Below are 21,842 nucleotides of genomic sequence, written 5' to 3' on the forward strand. Positions count from 1 at the left end.
AGTACTAAAGTCTGATCACTTCTGAGGGCTATGTAATAATTTGTAAATCAAAACCCTGCAATCTAGGCATGGTCTTGCCCACTCTTAAAACTTCTAAAACAAAAATCCATTTAAAAGAAATTATTTTATTTTGTATTTTATACGGATGAGCTGCCAAATCTCTGAAGCTAAATCTTCTCTTTATCCATTGGGAGAATGCAGAAAGGTGGATCAGCAAGGAGACCTTGAGCTCTTGTCTCAGTCTAGTATATAGAAAGATTACTCATGGAGGTGGTGCAGTAGTTCAATCCTTGGCTCTTTGATGAGGCTACTGAATAAAATACCAGTTGGTAGCACTGAATGATTGCTTTGTAGGTTGGTCACTTCCATTAGGAACTGCATCTCCTTTTCTAGAGGAAGAATGAAAAAATAAATGCATTATTGATCCATCAAGTATATCTACGTTCACACTCTTCTTGCTCTTGTTTTTCAGGATTGCATGACTTGTAAAATTACTTGTCTGGGGGCCTGAGGTGGTGTTTGACTGGATATTGCTGCCTGGTTCTGAATGATGTCAGAACAGGATTTGGCAGATGTTGTTCAGATTGCCGTTGAAGACTTGACTCCAGATAACCCAGGTACAGTAGAGATGGCAGTGATGGCATGAGAGAGATCATTTATAGTTTTGCCCATTGACAAGATGGAAATCGCTGTTGAGCTTTTCTTGACAAACTGCAGCACTACTTTTTTTTTTCTGAGGCACTTGTTAAGACTACATACCGAGTGTTCAATAACCTAACTTGCGTATCTTCAATGCCCCTTAGATCAGATTATTTGTTTTATTTTACTTTTATTTTAAAGTCCTTATTTTAGACATAGCCTAGTGCCAAAAACTTTGACTGAAATATGGCCTCCTGCAATCTTTTGTTTTTCTCCAGACAACATATGTGTTTTAGGCTTTTGCTCAGGTGAGAACCATCACTTATCTATTATGTGGTGGTGTTTTACTTGTAAAATAGTTTCTCTGATACATTATTAAAATTCTTTGTATGTATAACAAAATGACAGTAAAAGACTTCGGAAAGCAAATACTGTGATACCCCTTGCTTAGAACTTGACCTACTAAGGGAAAATGTGTTTAGATCAGCTATAGACATTAATGCTATGCTGCTGTTACAGCGTGAGTGACTGAAAGAACAGTACATTTATAGAAAGCAGAAAGACATCTCAAAAAACTTTTTTTCTGAAGCAGAACAAAAAAGTTGCTTCGGAAATGTTCCCAAAGAGTTGGAGGAGAAGCTGGGACCTGCATGTCCCAGCCCAGGTGGTAACTTGGTGTTTCAGGATTGTCACTATGGTATGGTTGACCTTCAACAAGTCTTTGCTCAGTGTGCTAAAGGAACTAGAACTTGGCCCAGTCTCAGGTGATGCTTTGACTAGGAGACTGTTCAGGGCTCTACCTCTTGATTTTACCAGCCAGACCTTCCAGTTGGAAATTCAGTTCTTTTTTGTTACTGTTTTCTTCAAAATGTTTAGGTGAAAGGCTATGAGAACATATAGGTCTGCATATGCAAGTATTTATTTTGGAAAGCTTGCAGGATTTCTTTCATCTACACTGAGCAAAAATAACCCGCTACTACACTGAGGTGTAACCCTGTCTTTGTTATAGAACTTCATTAGTACTTTTTCTGGTTTTGTATAAACGTGAGGGTTCAGAAGCCTGTAGAATCTGTGAAAGCAAAACAGCTCTTATGATGACTCTATTACCTTGTGGTAAATTCCTCATTAAAGTGAGTTTGAAACAAAGTCTCAGATTTGGATAAACATCCTTTGAGAAGCAGTAAACCATTGTCATATATTTAAGAGACAACCCAAGTAAGTTTAAAAAAATACAATATGTTAATTAAATGCCTTTCATATTTTTTTTTTGTTTATCCATTTAATGTATTTTTAATTTGAGCCTTGTCCTTTTATATTATAAATTATGGCAATGCTTATTTTTCTTCACAGTTGTGTTGGAGAATCATGAAGTGGCAGATGATGATGTAGAGCCTGCTCTGAAACGTCAGCGTATAGAAATTAATTGCCAGGATCCCTCTATTAAGGTTATGATAATGCCTTTTCCTGCTTTTATTCATAATACCAATTAAGTTAACTTCTTGGAGAAATGTATTAAATAAAAAGAATGTAAAATAAACTGTTTATACGTAATACTGGAATTATTCACAGTCGTCTTGTAAATGTTGGTTCCTTTTTGTGCATAAATTTTAAAACCTGGATGAATGGCTAATCTTCCACTGTAAAATCACTAGCAAGATTTTTATATGTGATATAAAATGTCATCAGAATTATTTTCAGTGACTCAAACATCACTATCAGCACATTTTTTGATAAAGTGAATAAAGTTGACCTAAAAGATAAACTTGAGCATGCATTTGTATTAAAATTTGTAGATACTTTCTGCATGCTTTAAATTATTATTTTAAGCTAACAGCTTTCTCCTTATAGTTAAGCCATATTTGGTTCAGGCTCAGTGGCTCAGGCTTTTGTGTACTTGCAGAACTTCCCCCTCTCTTCCCACCAGTGTGCTTTAGGTGTGGGATTTTTTTATGTCTCAGAGCACAAGTGTCTAAGTAGTACTTTCCTGCCTCACATGTTAAATGGTATGTAAATCTGTGTATTTGAAATTGACATAGAAATTGAAGCTCAGTGTTGAGAGAGCAGCTGGGGCAGCAGCATGGTAAACCAGCTTGATTAGATGGGTAAATTGTAGTGGAGGGCCACAAGATGGCATAGTTGCTGTTTGCAAAGGAGAATGTGTGTAACGTTACCCTTTAATGGCCTATTTTTCTCAAGAGAAACCAAGTAGAATTATGCTCTCTTTTAAATAAAATTGCTTAGGAAACCAGCTTTTATTTATTTGCTTTTCTTGATTTGCTGTTCAGGAGAAAACTTAACTGAGTGGCATTAATTGTCTCTGAGGTTATTTGTGTTGATATAATTTCCACTGTAATCATCTGAATTTATCTGTTTGGGCAGGAAAAAATCTTATTTAACTTTATCCAGGAGGATGCGTTCATAGATTTATAATCCTTTTGTTTTTACATGTATCGAATGAAAGGCCTTGGCATGTCATTTGAAATGATTTTGTGGTGTATGAAATCATACTAACAAAGTGCTTAGGTGAAAATGTGTTTGGCTCGGATGCTTTTGGCTTCTAAATAAAGATCTGGAAGAATTTGAGAATGCTAAAATGCTCCTGGATGTCATCAGTTTTGTACGTGGCTGAGTTTTGTCACTAGGAACACTGCTAGTTCCTTTAGAATTGTTTTCCAGTCACATTTATCTGGAGCTTCCTTATGTGTATGTTGCTGAAGATAAATGCTTAAGTCTTTAAAATCAGTTTCTTTTGCCTTCTCCCTTTTCTAGTCATTCCTGTATTCCATTAATCAGACGATATGCCTGCGGCTGGATAGCATTGAGGCAAAGTTGCTGGCGCTAGAGGCTACCTGTAAATCATTGGAAGAGAAGTTGGATCTTGTCATGAACAAACAGCACAGCCCCATCCAAGTCCCCATGGTGGCAGGTTCTCCTCTTGGCGCTACACAGACCTGCAATAAAGTGCGATGGTAAGACAGAACAGATTACTCATCGGTGTGCTTTTTAAAATAATGTAAATCCATTTCTTTGGCATCAAGCTCCGCAGCTTTCTGTATAGCTGTCAAGAGCTTGGTGTGCTGTTTATGAATGTAGAATTAATTTATCTTCAAGGTAATTTTTTGTACCAGTTTCATGATGTTACTTAAAATGAGACGCTGGTCCATGGACAGTTTGCAACTATTTCCACATTTCATTTTGACTTAAACCAGACTGATTCATCCACCCTCTGGAAAACTTTCATCATCTATTTTAGACAGGTTTTTTAGGCTTCCTTTACTTTTATTTATGTGGCTGTTTTGAGTTAATGAGTTCATTATCATTCTAATTGCTTTTCATTTTACTTTTATCCACCAGAAATACAATAGTTTGTTTTATGGGCTTGTTTTCTAAAGATTCTTCCTAGAATAATATCTCTGCTTATTTTGGGGTTAGAAGTTGGAGATGGAAAATCTGTTAAATAATCTAATGCACTTTGATGAAAGAGCAGGTTTGACCTGCAATACCTTTATGTATGAGTTGCCTAATATGGTTTTAAACGTCTAAATCTTGATGTGCCTGTCATCTTACTGTGGAGATGATTCCAGCCAGAGAAATATGCTTGTGAAGGGACTCTTTTGTCTAACAATGTTTGCCTCCTCATTCCTATTTTTATAGCTAGGGAAAAAACTTCTCTAAGGAATAACTTTTTATTCTCCATTACAAAGGTGTATAGGTAACTTTCATGTCACACCATTCTAGTTGACATAAACTGATTTAATATTTTAAGTCTTTTTTTTTTTCCCATCTACTGATCTTTTTCATTTTCTCTGAACTTTCTCAATATCTGAAATTTTTTTTGAATATATGTTTGGTATGTTGCTACTCAGTGCAGCATTTCAGGTGCAATCCTCTAGAGCTCTATAGAAAAACTTAGTTCCTTGCTTTATGTTGTGAGACTCATCAATATGAGGTAAGGGGGGAGGAGGGGGGGGAAACCAAAGCAAAGCACCACAAACATTACCCTTTTTTTACTAGGCCGCTACTTCATGCTGTATTTTTTTTCACTTTCAGAATTTCTAGTATTGTAATAGCTATTTTAAGTTAATAATGTACCTCAAGTTATAATTGTGTTTTAGTATGATATCTATCAGTTCAAGCATTTATGAAACAGGATGGAGTACAATCTTACTACCACAAGGGCTCAGAGCTGGAGATTTTTCCGTAGGAGGGTTACACTCTGCCTACGTAGCTCTATCTGTTGCCTTATCCAGACTGTTGCCTCACACTTGTTCAGTGAGCATGATTACTTCTGATAAATGTAGCCTAATCTTTGTAAAAGGTACCTTATCTGTATTTAAAAGTCTAAATGATGCAGAACCCAATGTGTTTGTTAATCTCTATTTGAAAAGTTCAAATGTCGTATTTATTTTCAGTGTAATTTCGAGTGCTTTCTGCTCTTTTTGCTAACAGTCATCTGTCCAGTTAGGAGCAGCTGATCTCCTCAAACTTTTCCAAAACAACTGTCCTTTTTAGATATCCAAATGTTTGAGCCACAGTTCAGACTTCCTTTACTGGTCTTTATTCTTGTGCTGGTGATGGATATCCTGACCATTGGACATTCTCCTTTTCCTGTTTTATATTTAATTTTTCTTTAAAATAGGTAGTGTGTCTACATATGCTTATACTTTTGAAGGCTTCCCAAATATACGTTGAAGAGGTCAATTATGGCTAAGTTCTATGGTAAAGAAATAAAATACATGGAATAACTCTTTGGATAATAGAGTAAGTAACTACAGTATTATACTGGTGGTTTTGCTAAGTACTCTAACTATTTCTCAAGGAACCTTCTTTAAATCTGTTATTTTTTTTTTTTGTCTTTATGTTGGAGATCTTCAAGTTCTTGTGCATAATCTGAACTTCTTAGTGAAGTTTGTGCACAAAAGAGACTTCAAATCCTTTTTCAGAAATACACGGCCCCTTTGGGAATCTATTAACTCATGTTCCATGAATGCTTTCCTCTGTAAATTGTACTATTTTGAGTTTCCTATGGGATTTGTCAGACCCGAGGTGGTTTTTTTTGTTTTGTTTTGTTTTTTAATCTCTATAAACATTGGAAATCTGTCCTGTGTGTTAATGATGGGCTTGGTGTTTAAACTTTTGTTTTGGGTGTACAAATTTATGATGGTGGTTTTTCAGACAGTCTGAACATAATTAAGATAGAAGTCTTGAAGACCATAAGGTTCTCTGTGAACCTTGGTGTGAAGTTGCACATTATCAAATTCATCTTGCCAATAAAGCACTGAGGGTTTTTTGTTCTTTTAGCAGTCTGTGGCCTATATGACTCAAAAGAAAATAGTTTGGGGTGTATGTGTTTAACTTGGCATTAGAAACACTTCAGTTTCACAGGGACAGAATGTTTCACTGAATTCCCTGTCTCTCATTCATAAAAAAACTTTTATCACTTGTTCATCATTTCCAATTAAAACCTACACAGACTGTTCTGTTGTATCAACTCTGCATTGTTCCCTCTTCCCCTCGCGTTGCAGATGACAGTGGAGAGCTGCCAACAAGGGTTAGCATTTTGGATAGTGATTTTCAGATTCTGCATCTGAATGAGATTCTTCAACTTCCTCCTCCTCTTTCTGCCACTACAATAATGCTGGGTTTGCCACTCTGACAAAAAATGGGTAGTTAGCAAAAGCATGTCAATCAGATGGAGCTGCGCTGCCACTGAAGCAGACTCTTATCCTTTTTTTCAATAAATACCTTAGGGTTTGTGGTCTTTTCCATTCTATAGTGAATTCTGTTTTTCTGGTATTTTAGTTAATTGCATTAATTTGGTGCAGATTTAACATAATCAAAATTTATTTTACAGCAGTAAAATACACATATTACATACACACAGTAAAGTGTATGAATTTTGCGTTATAAATTCACACAGTTAGATTGCTTTGTGCTTTCTTCTTCTCTGGAGACATTCAAAACCTGCCTTGACAAGTTCCTGTGCACCCTGCTCTAGGTGGACCTGCTTTGGCAGGGGAGTTGGACTAGATGATCTCCAGAGGTCCCTTCCACCCACATGTGATTCTGTGTTTCTGTAAATGAGGAACCACGCCATGTTATTAGCTCCCAGGACAGAAATGTAGTGCATTTTAAAGTCTCATTCTGCTTTCTGTCTCTCTATTCAACACATGAGGGGTGATGTGTGTGGAAATCTTCCAACATCCTTTTCTGGGTATGTGATTTTTGAAGACTTGCTGATGTTTCTTGGAAAACTACAAAATGTTGAATTCAGAAATTACTGTCTACTGCTCTTGATATTTTGCGTAAGTTCGTTTTCATGAAAGCTGGATTGTGTTCTCAGTTCTTTTGTTCTTATTGTTTACTCTGATCTGCTGTTATGGTACTTCATTGTATACTAGCTAATTGCAGTGCAGATAAGGAAGAAAATAAAGGGTACACGGTGCTGTGTAATGAATAATTTGTATGAACAGTTGAGATACAGAGGAACAATAGGCTAACTTCTAGATCTCCAAGTAAGAAGTTTAAGCCACAGCAAAAACTGACAGGAGAAAACGCCTTTTGAAAGGAAATAATTCCAAATTTGTGAGATGTAAACTGTTTTTGAGGCGAACAGTGATAGACCACAAACAATATGGAAAGGCTTGTAGTTACATTTCAACAAATCATCACATGAAAAGCAGAACTAAACAAGGGTAGTTTCATAAGGGTTTTTGTCCTGTCCTCCTCTACCTTTGCACTGGACAAGCCTCATGTTTCCTGTATGGTCCACGATGCTTCGTGCTGTGGGATTTTGAAATCTTCTGTGCTATTCCCACAATAGTAGCACAGATGACTGCTGGAGCCAGCTGCTGTGGGGTTGTAGGTGAGACCTTTCTGACTTTCCCTTAGTGGGCTTTCTGGCATTTGGGCTTGTCCTTACCCCAGCCCCAGATGTTAACAGGTGTTTAATGTCTCTCAGACCTCTTTCTTTTTGTCAGATTTGGTCATAAGAGTGCAAATTGTTGGGATTGAAGAAACAGCATGATGTTAAATCTCATTTGCTTTGGGGTTTAGAAAGTATTTTCTCAATGTTTAGTAGTTGCTGCTTAAAAATACAAGTCTTTCAGGATTACCTACAAAGACATAGTGTTAATAGAGTTTTTAAAATTTCTTTCTTGGAAGAAAAGCTGTTGGAAGGTTTCAGAACTAGTAGAATGGATGGCAAAAATCCTTAGATTTCACGGAGTGATGTTGAACTATATGGAGCTTGAAAAAAGCCAAGAACGGTAGCAAAATAATGTAATAAATTAGTAATGGGAGTATGTGTATTGTCCCAGTGTTCTGAGCTTAGTCTGTCTTTGTGCAGCATTAGTACAGCCCTGCTTTTCCATCCAGGGAAGAGATTGTCTCTCTTCCTCCGTCTGCAGCGTTTCCTGGCAGTATGGCTATTAAAAACCTCTAATTTCTTTTCTTTATGAGGTACCATGCTGGTCAAAAATTCCAGTAGCTGCTGAAAGTTTCTTGGATAGGAGAATTGGTGCAATGCCCGATGGCCTGTCACTATGGCAGCCTCAAATGATAAGTTTGAAATTCAGCATGTGCCCAGGTCTTGAGATTTATAAATTGATGAACACACAGTATGACAGTGTGAATAAAACCTTTTATCCATGTTTTGAAGAAAATATTTCACCTGAAAGATTTCAGTCCAGAAACAGTGCTATTTTTGTCATCGTCTTTCCATTAATCATTTTTCTGAGTGGGTAAACCCAAGTATAAATGGTTAAGGTTGATTGCTTCAGATAACATAGGAATTTGTTTTGATTTCACAGAACCCTCTGTCATTTATTTTTATGGGTATTTTTTGCCAACACTCCATTGTACAGCTCTGCTCTGTTATTTTGGAAATTTTTATTGGGTAAATAGATGTAATTGAGAGCAGTTTTACAAATTATTTAATTTTGGAGAGGATTTAGATTTAAAATTGGTATTTTCTTCATAGTTAATAATAAAAGCTTTTCTGGTGAAATACGGAAATTCATAGGTAAATGGGGTTTTTCTTTTGTTCAGCTATTTTCCTTGAGCCTTTGTTATGGTAAAATTGAAATACAGACCACATACATTTGGTTCTTTACCATCTGCTTTTGTGGCTAACCTATTAAGCATACCGATCGCTAAGTGTAGAGATAGAATTGCATATATTTTTGTCTTTAATGGGTACTGGAGAGTTAAATGGAATTGCAGAGTTCAATGCCCTCAGTTCCTGTGCAAAGACCTAATGTGGTAGCCTTGAAGAAGACTTGTTGGTGGGTTGGGCATCAGCTTATTAAAGTGAGGTTGCTTCAGATAGTCTTGTCTGCAGTTAATTGTGGTGGTGTTAGATTCAATCAGTTGGATGTAGAAAACAGCATTTATCTTTTTTTGTCTTAAGATACAAACCAAATTGGTTTTTTTTTTTTTACATGGAAAAGAGAAGACTCTGCAGTTGTATACCAGATGGGATGTACGAACTTGCTTTATTTTTGTAGGTGTAGATCATTAATGTGTTTGTTTTACCATTAAGTTTCATCAACAGGGTGTAATAGGTTTTTGAAAAGCAGGATTTGTTCATCCAGTTGGTTTGCAGTGTGCCAGCTGGCAAGCCTGTTGGCTCCCAGTTGTTTCCCAAGTTCCAGATCTATGTTTCTGATGTGTGATTGTTTCTTCATTTATTAAAGTGGTTTTGTCGTCAATTAATGCAAAATTGAAAACTGAGCTTATTTTAAGTGAAGCTGTAAAGCAGGGGGAAGTGGGGTGCAAAGAATTGTAGGATGACTGTTCTCCTAGATTTAGAAAACTATTGTTGCTCCTGCAAGCCTTTAGGGGAAAAAAAAAGCAAACAAACCTAAAGAAATATAATCAAGGTATTGGTATAAGAAACAAAATAGCTAGAATTCTTTCTTTTTTTTTCCTGTGAGTTACAAACCCCTTGACCCACCTAATTTCATGTTATCAGGTGTTGAATAGCTTTTTCATTTTTGTTGCATTTTTATCATAAGGATTTTTATAGATTATAATAAACTAGCCTACTATACTAATCCAGGCTTTTAAAAAGAACAGTAATTCTTTAGTTCTTATCGCTAAATAGTGGCTGCTGAGTCTCTAGGGTATATAATTAACCTCTTCCCCACATTTGCTGCAATTGATACTATAACTCATTAGGTGATGTAAACTATTATCCAAATTTAATTTATGGCTATTTCTTCTTTCCTTTTTTTTTTTTTTTTTTAAATGCAATGATAAATAAATGAACATTGTAAACCTTTGGGGTAGTTAATGTCTTTAATTGAAGTTAAGAACTAACTGTACCTTCCTGGAAATACACCCCATTCAGGACTGAAGGCCCTCAATTTGCAGGCAATTTTTATTTTTTTTTTAAGTAGCTGATTTGAAACAAAGCCTGTATTGAGGAATATAGTATCCTGAAAGACGTATGGTATATGGTTTATTTTCAAGTTACTCAGCCTGCTATGAGCCTGATCTTGTGCACTGAACTCTAGGCTTGACAAAATATTTCTCTGGAAGCAGATTGAGTCCTCAAGACAACCCAGTGGCAGCTCAGCAGAAGATGTAAAATTAAGCCATGTTTTGGGGGTGAAAGGGAGAGGAGTGTTACAGATAATGTCTTGAAAATAGAGTTAGTGGTTTGGGATGTTAAACAGAATGTATTATAAAGGTTTTATTTGGAGAAGCTTTGGAGTTCATCAGGTTTTCAGAAGTTCTTGTGAGTTTCTATAAGCAAGGTGGGTTTATTTATCCTTCAGCACATCCCATGTTCAAGACTCTTTCTGGGGCCTCATCCAGCAGAGTCTTTAGTGCAGACCTTTCCGTCTGGGAGGGGCTGACAAAAACACAGATGAACTTTTGTCATTGTTTTGGACTGAACCCTGTGGTATCCATAAATTAACAACTGTCACTTTCTGTCATCAGTCAATGGTACTGTGTGCAAACATTTATTTTAAATTACCAGTTCAAGTGTCACGTCTGTAGCTTCAGCCAATAAGAGTTCTGTTTAAAATTAACGAGTTTGTTTCATGAAGAATTGAGGATGATTGTGCTGCCCTCGTGTGAATGGCTCTTTCATGCAAGTCCAGTCTGTTTATGTCTGGGCATGAAAGGGGTCAAAGGAAAGTAGCACAATTGTCTGTCATCTATTTTCACTGTGTTCATGTGAGCTACACTCACAATTAGGGAACAAAGTCAATATTAACAAAATGTAAAGTTCATAATTAAAACTTCCTGATTTTAGAGGATTCTACTCCTTTTTATGAATTTAAAAATTTTGTTTAGAATCTCAAGTTTTTTTAAAGGGCACATTAATAGAAGCAAAATTTTGGTATTTTGATAAAAAGTTTCTGGTAAGGTGGAAGTTTGATTAAGGGAGTCAGAATTTGAACTGCCATTCGTATTTGTATCGATTGGTCTTCACAACACTCTTACTTTCCATGCCTTTTGGGGCCTCTGTTTTCAATTCTACCATCTCCCATTGTTGTTTTTTTTTTTCAAATCCCTGCTGCAAAGCAGGTCATAAGGGGGCTTCTTATACATGCATTCATATATAAACATGCACAAACTCACATACTCTCATTTTTCAAGTTGAATGTGTGAAGTATGTTTTGTGTGGTTTTCTACAATGAAGGAAATTAGCTGTTATCACCTTGTAATGACAGCAAGTGACCAGCAGTATTTTAGTCTGGAAGAATGGTTGTGGCTTGAAGTATATAAGTGGGTTAAAAACCTAAATACCTTCTTGAGGTGTAGCAGGCATGTCTATCTGTAAATTATGGTTCTGTCTTGCATTCAAAAATTCAGTATATGAGTCGGAAGTAATTAAAGGAATACTTTGATTAGATGTCAGCCCCCCTTTATTTATGCAGGGCTGCATAGTGTTAGTTTCTTTGGCTGTGGTATGAAAAAAAGAAATAAATCTTGACATCTTTGATTCCCTGAAAAACAGGACAGTGCTTTCCAAAGTCTCTTAATTTGTCACAAGAACTTGTCAGCCTCAACATCTTGAGGTCTCAGCTTCAGGTTCTGCATAGCAGTAAGAATACAGAGTTACATCTCTTTATTTTACCTGCATTGAAACATGCATTTCATGTAGAAGTACCTGCTATGAATAAAGTGGGCTTCTTAGTTTCGTTATATTTAGGATCAATATAACTATGTTGAAGATAGTTTAAGAACTCTCATAACTGTGATTGCTATTGTTATTTGCTGTATCCTGTAAGACCTGTAGCAGCAGTAGTGCTGCAGACAATGATAATTCTTGCTTTTGACATTTATGCTGGAGACACATATTTTGAAATTAAGCTTGCCCTGTTATTTGTCTGTCTGGGGTTTTTGTTACAGACCATCAGTAAGTGAAGATATTTTGTTACAAACCATCACTTTGTGAAGATTTTACATTTACTTCCTTTCACTGTTGGGGATTAAAATTCACAGAGGACTAAGGAGAAATGGCATCTTGGATTTAAGAACCCAGTACAGCAGTGTTCTCATTGGAATTTTGCATTCCATTGTTGTTGCACTAAGATATTGAGAAGCCAAGTGTTCAGTAATTTGTTGTTGGGATTTGATAAATTCAGAAACAATGTATAACTTCCAGATAGCCTTTAGGTTGAGAGTGCAAGGTCAGCCATGGAATTAAAATAACAATTTAATACCAACATTTCATCCGTGTTTTGGAGAGTTCAATAATTCATGTATGTATGTGATGGAACTTAATCTATGAAACTCTTCAAACTGACCAAGATTTGAACTGTGTTGATTCATTTTTCCACGTCCAATTTTTCTTAAGTTAATGGTTTCTGATGCAATATTGCTTATAATAGTCCAGCGATTCAGATGAGAGCCTAGCAAGAAGCAGCTGAAATGAAATGGATGCAAAATGTGTGGCTTGGATTTTTTTAATTGTGGTGTAGTATTTAAAATGTGCCTGTGGGGCTTGAACACTAAAAGCATCTTTTAGAAAGATGTAATTTTGAATTCTTAAATATGATGCTAGCTAAGATTTTTCAGCAATATACATTGAAAAGAAAGCCTTAGGTAGTAGGCTTCCTTCAGTTTTTAGACAAAGGTTTCAGTCTTGTCTGTGTTACAGGGCTTAATATCTTGCTGTTTGCCAGGTAATGGTAGAATAAGATTTCCTGGTTGTTACTCTCAGCCCATGACAAATGTGGAAAGCATCGGAAGTAATTTGTGCTTGCTCTGAACCACATGTGGGTAAACAGTTTGTTTATTCCCACTTAGCTAATACACAGGAACTTTGTTCTGCGCCTGAGACCTTAGTGAATCCTTTTAGTCTCATTTTGTAAAGAAAAACCTTATGTGAAAGTTATGGCACCAAAACCAGAAATGCAGTTGTGTGAAGTCCCTTGCGGTGCAATATGTTGCTATTCATAATGGTAAGCTAAGAAGTGAGGGAACTGAACGCGCACAGAATTTGCCCCTTGTGCCAAGACATTTTAGAAGTCAACATCCTTTAATTTTATCTGAGAATGAGAGAGAGATGTGTACCTGGGGATGAAAAAGGCTTTGAGTTTTATACACAGATTAGGGGGACATTTACTAGTATAATTAGCATCTAAGAACATTTAAAACCAATTATAGTCGTATTAAAATGTGGGTTAACCTACCCCCTTGCCAGATCCCATAAGGTCACGTTAGATGAATTCTGGGGAAAGCAGAACATTTACTTTAATTCTACGGTTCCATGAGCAGAGCGAGCTCTTGCACTCAAGAAATAAATGGAAAGGGTGCATGGCTTGAAATTTGGTTCAGGACAAATGGCTTCGTATGGCTCATACTTTTCCGGTTTCCTAAATAAATAACTGAAAAGAATTATTGTGTTTAATGAAAGTGGACAGTTTTTACCTCATGAATGTTGTAAAATGGATGAAAATTATTATTAGGATTATATTTTAGTGAAACTCGAAAAATCTTAAATATATTTAAGGCAGCACACCAGATTGTGGAAGCATATGTTACATACTATATATTTTAAGAGGTAATTTATCAACCATATAATAAACAGAAGGGGGCAGAAAAGCCTTATATATTCATTTAGATTCCAGTTTTGAGTATTTAAGTATTTTTAATGTTATAGCCTCTGGAGATGCTTGGGCGTTTGAAAATCCAGCATTAAGAGCACTCCCAGGAAACTTCTCCTGTGTATCGGGGTATTTAATTCTGAGAGTACAACAAAAGAAGTGAATGAAGAGGAGAGCAGCTGATCAGTTTGGGATTAAAAGGGGCACGTTTTCATTTTCTTTGGAAATGACAGAAATTTAAGTTGGATTTCACAATAATTTATAATTTGCATACCTGTTTACACCAGATAAAAGTACCAGTAATAATATTTTTTAAAAGTTGCAGAAACAACTGGTCTTGGTATTTACGGAAAACAATACATAGTAGTATAATTTTGAGATCGATAACCTGCAGTGTTTTTGGAGAGTCCTAGTTTTACTTTAAGCAAGGTGGAAAAGAGCTGTAGATGGATTCAGAGCTTCAAAAGGATGAAACAGCCTAACATCTAGCAAGGTCTCGGCAAGGTTGGTGAGATGGCAAAGAGCCAGTCTTCCATCTGCTTTATTTGGCAGCAGATGCTATTTAACTGATACATTTCCAGACATAAAAAAATACACTGTTTGGAATCTGAATGTCTTTCCAAACAGAATTTTTCCTTTTTGTGGAACTGTACATTTTTGCATATCTTTAGCTCAGTCTCTTTGTTCCATATTGAAGGGTGGAGTATGAGACAGGAAATCTGCTCCTAATAACTTTTTAAATTGTATTCTTTGTAAAAAGCAAAGAGTGGTGTTTCTTTAACGTCCCTTCAGGCTATATGGAAATTAAAGATTCAGCACCAGCTCTCAGAGCCGCAGCATCTTTGGCCTTTATGTAAAAATGTGTGTGCGATGGCAAGTGTACGTACTAATTGATTAATCATGAAAAGCAAGAAAAACAGAGATACATGGTGGAAATTATTTACGAACCGGCTCTGAGAGCGCTGTGAGTTTGAGTTCAGTTTGCAGAAACCCAGTGTTGTGTTTATATTCGGTTTGTTATCTGGTGACCATCGAGGCTTCAGTTGCTGTAACTACTGTCTTGAAAGCCAGTTTATAACGCTGCTTCCTTCACTCCCAAACTTTTAGTGCCACATGAGTCGGATTTCTGCTGATATTAGAATTTGTAAGAAAATTTGGAAAATAAGTCTGGAAGTTGCTAACTATATAAAAAGGATCATACCTGCATCATTTGAACTTGGGTTGTGGATCATAAAATATGCATTCTTCTTTGTAGTTTATAAAACTTAGTGTACTTAGTCTCCTATTCATAACATAGCTTAACTTAACAAATTGACCTAAACATTTTTTTTAATTGCTTCTGTGTTGACTGCCAATTCAAAGTCTTTACGTTTGTTGCATACAGTGTTTTCTAAACATGCAGCAGTTTCTGTTTGAGTGGTAAGGCTGCAGTAGATCATTTAATTCCTAGTAACTGTGTCTAAGATCAGTCAAGCCCGTGTATTTTGTTACGGAAAAAGACTGTCCTTCCCTCATGGATCAGTTTTTCTCATTTCATGTTTAATACATTTTCCAGTGGGCTGCAGTACTACTGCTTATCTAGCACTAGTTCAGGAAGTTAAGGCTCAAAGACAGTACTAACTGTAAACTTCTTTCTATACCATCTGGGAAGAAAGATGTCTTTGCTGTTGTATTTTTGAGTACGTATATCTTTAAAGGGTATGATGTTGCTTGTGCACACACATACAGGTGTTGTAAAATTTCTGAAATAACAACCTTGACTTTTTAAGTGGTTACTTGTAGCGCTATCTGGTTGTTGGCTGGTTGGTGAACTAGCTGGAAATGGGTGTTGTCATTTATGAATGGTTACACTTGGTTGTACAGGTGTGTTTAGCTTTCCTCAGAACAGAATAATCCACAACAGATCTTAACAGCTTTTTAAATTGTTTGATAAAATTGGTTTTAAAGCCAGTAATTCACGTCTTTCTGGTTGTCAGCCAATTCAGAGGCGCTCTCTGTAGGTAAGGACGAATGCAATAAATTCTACATAGATTTATTTTGTAACTTGGAAATTTTCTGGCTCTTAGTTATTTGAACTGAAGTTTGATGTTAAATGTTCTTAAACTGTTAACAGTATGTTTTAATAAATGGTGCATTAGCTTTATCTTTATTATAAATTGATTACAGCTTTCTCAGTTTTCAGGTCCATGCATCTCTCTCCTGTGACAGCTGGTGTACTTTGGCTTGTGTTTTTACAGGACCTAATCATTAGTGTTATCTTTATAATGTCTGCTCTTCTGTGATGTTCCAGATGCAAAGAATCCAAAGATAATTTTTGATGACTGAACTCTTACTGAAAATGATGGATAACGCTGCTGCTTTTCTGGCAACTGCCTATGACTAGGCAAATGCACAGTTTAGGGAGGTTAAAACTTTAACTGTTCAAATACCCATACGGCTCTGTACCTTGTAGCAAGTGTCCCACTGGTCTTCTCTTGGTGAATGCTTTGGTTGTTGGCAAGTTTTCTCTTTCCTGGGAGGTGAAGAGCTGTGTTCATTTTTTTGGGCATAAATCCAAGATAATTATATGTATGCTTTGCCTGTTTGTGGTTTTGTTCATGTATACCACTGCTTAAATTCATGAGTTTTCTCATTCTGATTTGGATAGGGAGTCTTAACTGTGTGTGCAGAAGGCAAAGGAAGCAGGTGGTCATCAAGAGGAAGGAGCGTTTTAATATTATCTTCCTGAATAGCGATATAAAGATCCAAATAGTGGCTGTTCATACAGATGAACACAAGTGTTAGTGAAAGATAAAAAAGGAAGGAAAACACCACACTTCTAAAATGCTATTTTTCTATATAATTTGAAAAACAAATAGATTTTCTTCATGGTAATATTCTAATTGTAATATTCTTCTGGAGCTCCCCCACCTGCATAAGCTATACATGTAAGTCTTCATGTGCAACCCCAGCAGTAAATACTAGAGTTCAAGGTCTCTTTCCCAGACTTGCTTTCCTTAAGACTGTGTTTGGGAGAAGAACTTTTAGTACAAGCAGTCTGCCAACAGGAACTCCAACTCTTGCCGCCTTGATCTCCTCTCGTTCTGCATCTCCTTCTAATATGTGCAAATAGAAGAAGGTGAGACTGGTGTCCTCAGGAGCTCAGCCTTCCAGATAAGCAGCACACACCATGTGGGCGTCGCAGTGAACACAAAGTATTCTCTAGGCAGGAAAGAGCAGTTGATGTGGATGTGGGTAGCTGAGTGTCTCTGAGCTGAGCTCTGTCTCCGAGCTCTTATTTACCTACTTGCAGATGTTCACATGTCCAAAGGAGGCTCAGAAATGGTCCAAACAGACAACTCTTCTTCCTTTAACTGGTTGAACACTGCTATAAATATTCCATTAACTGGTCTATGTTAATGTGTCTAGGAAAAGAAGAACAACAACTTCTCATCTGAAAATTTCAGTCTGAGTTTTTCCACAAGTAATTCTCATGCATTTGGAGAAATACTTTCAATCTTATACCTTGTGGAAGATAGAAATGTCAGATAGTTCCTTTTGCTTTATTCTTCTATCCTTCTAAATGAGAACCTCATCTGGGAAGAGGAGGAGATGATAGCCCTGGTATTGCCAAAAGTTCTTTTATGTCATTGGCTGCTTTCTGTGTGATTGACAGGTTATTGGCAAAGAAAAAATTAGTCTTAACAGTTAAGACTAATGATCATATCTATGACTCACAAGTTTTCCATGCTGAAAATTACCTTTGGCAGCAATTTTCTTATGCAAAATATAGAACATCCTTTTATATTTAAAAAAAAGGCCAGGGTCTAAATATTCATGCTTGAAAGTCATTATCTGGTAAGTTTGGTTTTTTTAGAAATATTTTCACCTGTAATTTAAGAGATTATCTGGTAAACTGCATTTTTAAAAAAATCACAAAATATAATAATACCTGCAGGTTGCATACATTTTAAATGTTTTTACTAAGTTGTGTCCATGAATAGGCAGAGCCAGTCTCTCCAAATTCTAATACTTATGGGGAAGGGAATATCTGAACACAAGTGGAAAGTACTGCAGCCTGTGCAACAGCACTGGGTTTCTGAAGCGCTCCCCCTGCCCCCTCTAATATTTTCTTTCTGTCTTCTCCACGAGTATAGTACTGGCAGCACTCATAGAAGAAATTGCTTCATTTGGGATCTGAGTGTATATCAGAAGATTTCCTCCTCCTTCTTCGTGATTTTTGTTTTCCGTATTTTAGTACGTAAGTAATGATCACAGCGGACTCATCTTCAGTACAAAGATGTACACGCTGAAGAAAAAAAAAAAGAGAATACCCTAGTATGAGAATGCACTAGGCTGCAACAAGTTTTAATGATTTCCTCTGATGGACTTTGCCCAGTTGGCCCAATATTTTGACTTCACGTAGAATTCCTTGTTTAACTTTTTGTATATTCAGCATCTTTCTTATTGTTGTCTCTTTAAAACAAATAAATAATTCTGAAAACAGAGAATAGAACATCTCACAGGAAAGTTAATGGGAAGCACATTCCTGTATCTGCAGGGAATCTTGTGGTTATCCGTTCCTCCTGTGTACAAATTGGATTTGAAGACAGTCCTGGGAAACACTCTGTTTTCAAGCATAATGGTGCCTTTTTCTATTGGTCCCAATTGTTATTTTCTCTTTCTTCCAGATAAGTAACTGTTCAAGTTTCACAGCATCAGCTCTGAAAAACTTCTTCCTCTTGATGCCTCATTGTCTGAATTTGTCAGCAAATCCTGTAGCCATTCTTGTTCCCTGTAGCCCATGGACCAGAACTGTAGTGTCTTGGTTAACGTTTATGAATGGAAGGTTACCTCATCTTCCCCGTGCAGGCTGATTTTGAAAGCATCATTCTTCAGGAGTTAAGCATTAAACATAAAAAATTCCTTCTCCTTTAACACTGAAAGAGAATTGAGTGAGTTTTACTGGAGTCTTTGTGTTAGGAGATACAGAACACAGAAATAATCTGTTATCCATCGCTAATGATTCCTGGTAATAGAGAAGAAACTTCATGGAGTTATTTTCAAACTAGATGTCAAGTTCCTACTCAGGCAGGTTAATCACAGAGAGTGGTTCATTAGTGGCTGTAGATTTGTCGTGCTGGGTCGAATGTTTCCAAATGGTTATGTTAGCTGTTCTCTACCACTGTGACTCAGTTTTCTCTTCAAACTGCTTTATAGATTTGAGTCTTTTCAGCTTGATAATGGTTCTTTTCCAAATGTAGAACAATTGATGGACAGTTTGGTGGTTGTGGCTTGTTCCAGAGGTTTACCTTGTGTATGTGGTGTCTGGTTTTGCCTTTGTGCTGTATAGCCAGGAAAATGTGTCAGTAAAATGTTTAGTTTGTGGCTTCTCCCAAAACAACTGTGAAGGTGGATTTTTCCTGTCAATAATTCACTCTACAAACGGGGAAAAGTTAATTCTTAGAGAGGAGCTGGTATTTTCGTGGGTGTTTATTGATATTGACATACATTGATGTGTTGAAGAGGGGGTAAATCTGTACTGGTGGGTTGTATAAAAGTATAAAAAAAAGTATAAAAGCCATCTGGCTTGTTCTCTAGATTGTCTTTCAAAAAAAAAAAAAAAGCCAGCCCCCCCCCCTTTTCCTTATTTTATATCAAGTTTTAGTGCTAAGACCCTTTTTCAAATATAAACTTAATAGGAGCAAAATCCTAAGGACTTTATAAATGTAATTTTATTGCATTTATCTCTACAGCTGAAATTAATTATTCAGAGTGTTCATTAAAAATAAGCTTTGGTAAGTGACATTTTAAACAGGCGTTCAGAAGTGATTGCGAGAAAGATGGTGATAAAGAACAATGTCTAAAAGGAAGTGTAAAATTCTCGAACGTTTTAAACTGGCCTGTAAAAGCTTCAAAAAATGTAGCTGTTTGGCCAATTTGGGAGACGGAATGAGAACATGTATTGATGCTAGATGGGGGGGGACTACCATCATTGCCACAGACCAGTATTTTATCAAGTATTTGGGGTAGTTTTTTAAAATGTGCAGTGCTGGCATTGAGAAAATAGACAGATGTTGCCATTTTCTAAAAAATAATAAATGGCCCTTTTTTTTTCCTCTAAATAAGGGAGAAAATTTTGAAAAGGTGATTGTGAAAACATCATAAACCCATATACTGTAGATAGCAACTAAAAGAAAACCACAACAGAAACCCCTTGTTTATTTCTTAATACAATTTGAATTTCTCATATCCATGAAAAGCTATAGTACACTCTGTACTTGTCTGTGATTAGACAAACATCTTGCAGAGCTTCTCAAGGTTTGCAATCCAGCAGACCATTGGCAGCCCATGAGGAATCCCATTTGTTGCCAGTAACAGATGCAATTACTTTAAGAGGGAGGCAGGACTTCAGGCCCTGGGGCTTTTTATATCCAAAAAAACTGTGGTCAACCCTTTTGTTTGTGCCAAAATTGAGATCCATTTACTGCTAGCTCTTATGACAGTTTCTTATCTCTTCTTTAGGTCTTAATGATGGATATTGTAGCACGTAAAGTCTTATGTAGACCCATGAAAATTCTGCAAGCAAGTGCTCAATTACAGCTGAAATAAACAGAGAGTTGCTGTCACCAGATTTGTTTAATTTGTGTTTCAACAATTAGCCAAGGAATACAGTTAGGAAAAATAAATGACCATCAGTCACGTTTGAGATGTTGGACCAGTAAAAACAATAGTGGACTATTTACTGTGGGAAGTGAAGAGAAAGAATAAAGCCTTCTCTGTCACTAAAACACAAATTTTCTTCAAAGTTTTCTCCTTAAGTTTACCATAAGCATAGCGGAAACAGTCTTAAATATCAAAACCATGCATTACAAGATTGACTAATGGTGTGGGAATAATGGTAATAATCTCTGAAACCAAATTAAATGATAAGCTGCATGCTGGAGACAATTATTTACTTCATATTTACTTTTGTATTACAGTGTAGACTTAGTACGTTTTCCTATGCAACACTTCTCTAGTTATTTCCTTCCACGTTGTCATCATAAGCAATAGAGAAGGCTTTCTGGTTTCTCACACACTAAATGCTTTTCTGTTGTTTGCTTTAGTGTTTGTTTTTTTTTTTTGTATGGGAAATGCACACAAGAAATAATTTAGTATTGTCATTATTTAAAGTTACAGTCTGTCCCCGTTGTGCTCTGATGCCCCTAGTACCACTCTCCTCTCTCAGCCCTCCAGAAGCCTCAGCCCTGGAAGACAACACATGCATTTTAACTAAGCTCATCATCCAGTTTTGCTATAAATACTTCTACATTCTTTTCCCTGTGAATTATCCTATGAAAAATGGTCCATTACCATGTAAGTTGGCCATAATAACACTCACTCTCAGACTTTTCAAAACAAGAATTTGGTGACTTTCTGGAGCTGTGATTTACAGACTTCCTCTGGTGTATCTTGAATCGATGAATTCTTTATCACTCTGCCAGGGGCTGTGGACTTTTATATAATTTCATTGAAGCCATCCGTCCTCTGAAAAAAATTGAGTACTTGAGATGGTACAGATGTCAAATTCGATGGATTACCAGGTTTTGCATTCGATACATAACCAAGATGCTGGGAGAAAGAGCAAGGCTTAGAGGCAGTCTCTGTTTTTAAGTAGACTATTTAAACTATAAGCCTGTGTTAATGTATTATTTATAAGGTCTCCTCCTTTACATTCCATTTTCCTCTCTGATTTTTGTCTTGTAGTGTTGTCCCTCAGACCACAGTAATACTGAACAACGACCGGCAGAATTCGATTGTAGCCAAGATGGTTGGGCAGGAGGAGCCATTGAGCAGAGCAGCGGATTCTCTGGAAAATATCCTTAGCAAGTTAGTAGCAGTTATGGGAATCCTCCCCCTTCGCTCCTTCCTTTGACAGATCAGTATCAGTCTCTGCAGCAATTTGAAGTGCAAAGTGAGGAACGTTCTAGGTAATAGTGGGGGGGGGAAACATTAAACCCGTACTCGAATATTTTATCAGGCTGACAGTGCTGCTGCAGGAAACCTCATACGAGCAGCGAAGGCACAGAGCGATGCTTCGCTCCTGCTGGGGAGAGAACATCTTGGAGAAGCTGCGATTAGTTAGTTCAGTGTTAGTTGACAGTTAAATGA

General features: G+C 36.7%; 1 protein-coding gene across 1 annotated transcript in view; it reads left to right on the forward strand.

Moving 5' to 3' along the window:
* Positions 1–477: 477 nt before the first annotated feature.
* Positions 478–21,842, forward strand: part of BANP (BTG3 associated nuclear protein) — a 135,815-nt gene continuing 114,450 nt past the window's right edge. The window contains exons 1-4 of the mRNA XM_014942091.1: positions 478–617; positions 1,990–2,084; positions 3,409–3,608; positions 21,438–21,560. Coding sequence (XP_014797577.1) covers positions 548–617; positions 1,990–2,084; positions 3,409–3,608; positions 21,438–21,560 — 488 coding nt within the window. The 5' untranslated portion in view covers positions 478–547. The remainder of the gene's footprint in view (positions 618–1,989; positions 2,085–3,408; positions 3,609–21,437; positions 21,561–21,842) is intronic.

Source organism: Calidris pugnax, unplaced genomic scaffold (assembly GCF_001431845.1).
Source record: "Calidris pugnax isolate Ruff unplaced genomic scaffold, ASM143184v1 scaffold28, whole genome shotgun sequence".
In the NCBI taxonomy this organism is placed as follows: Eukaryota; Metazoa; Chordata; class Aves; order Charadriiformes; family Scolopacidae; genus Calidris; species Calidris pugnax.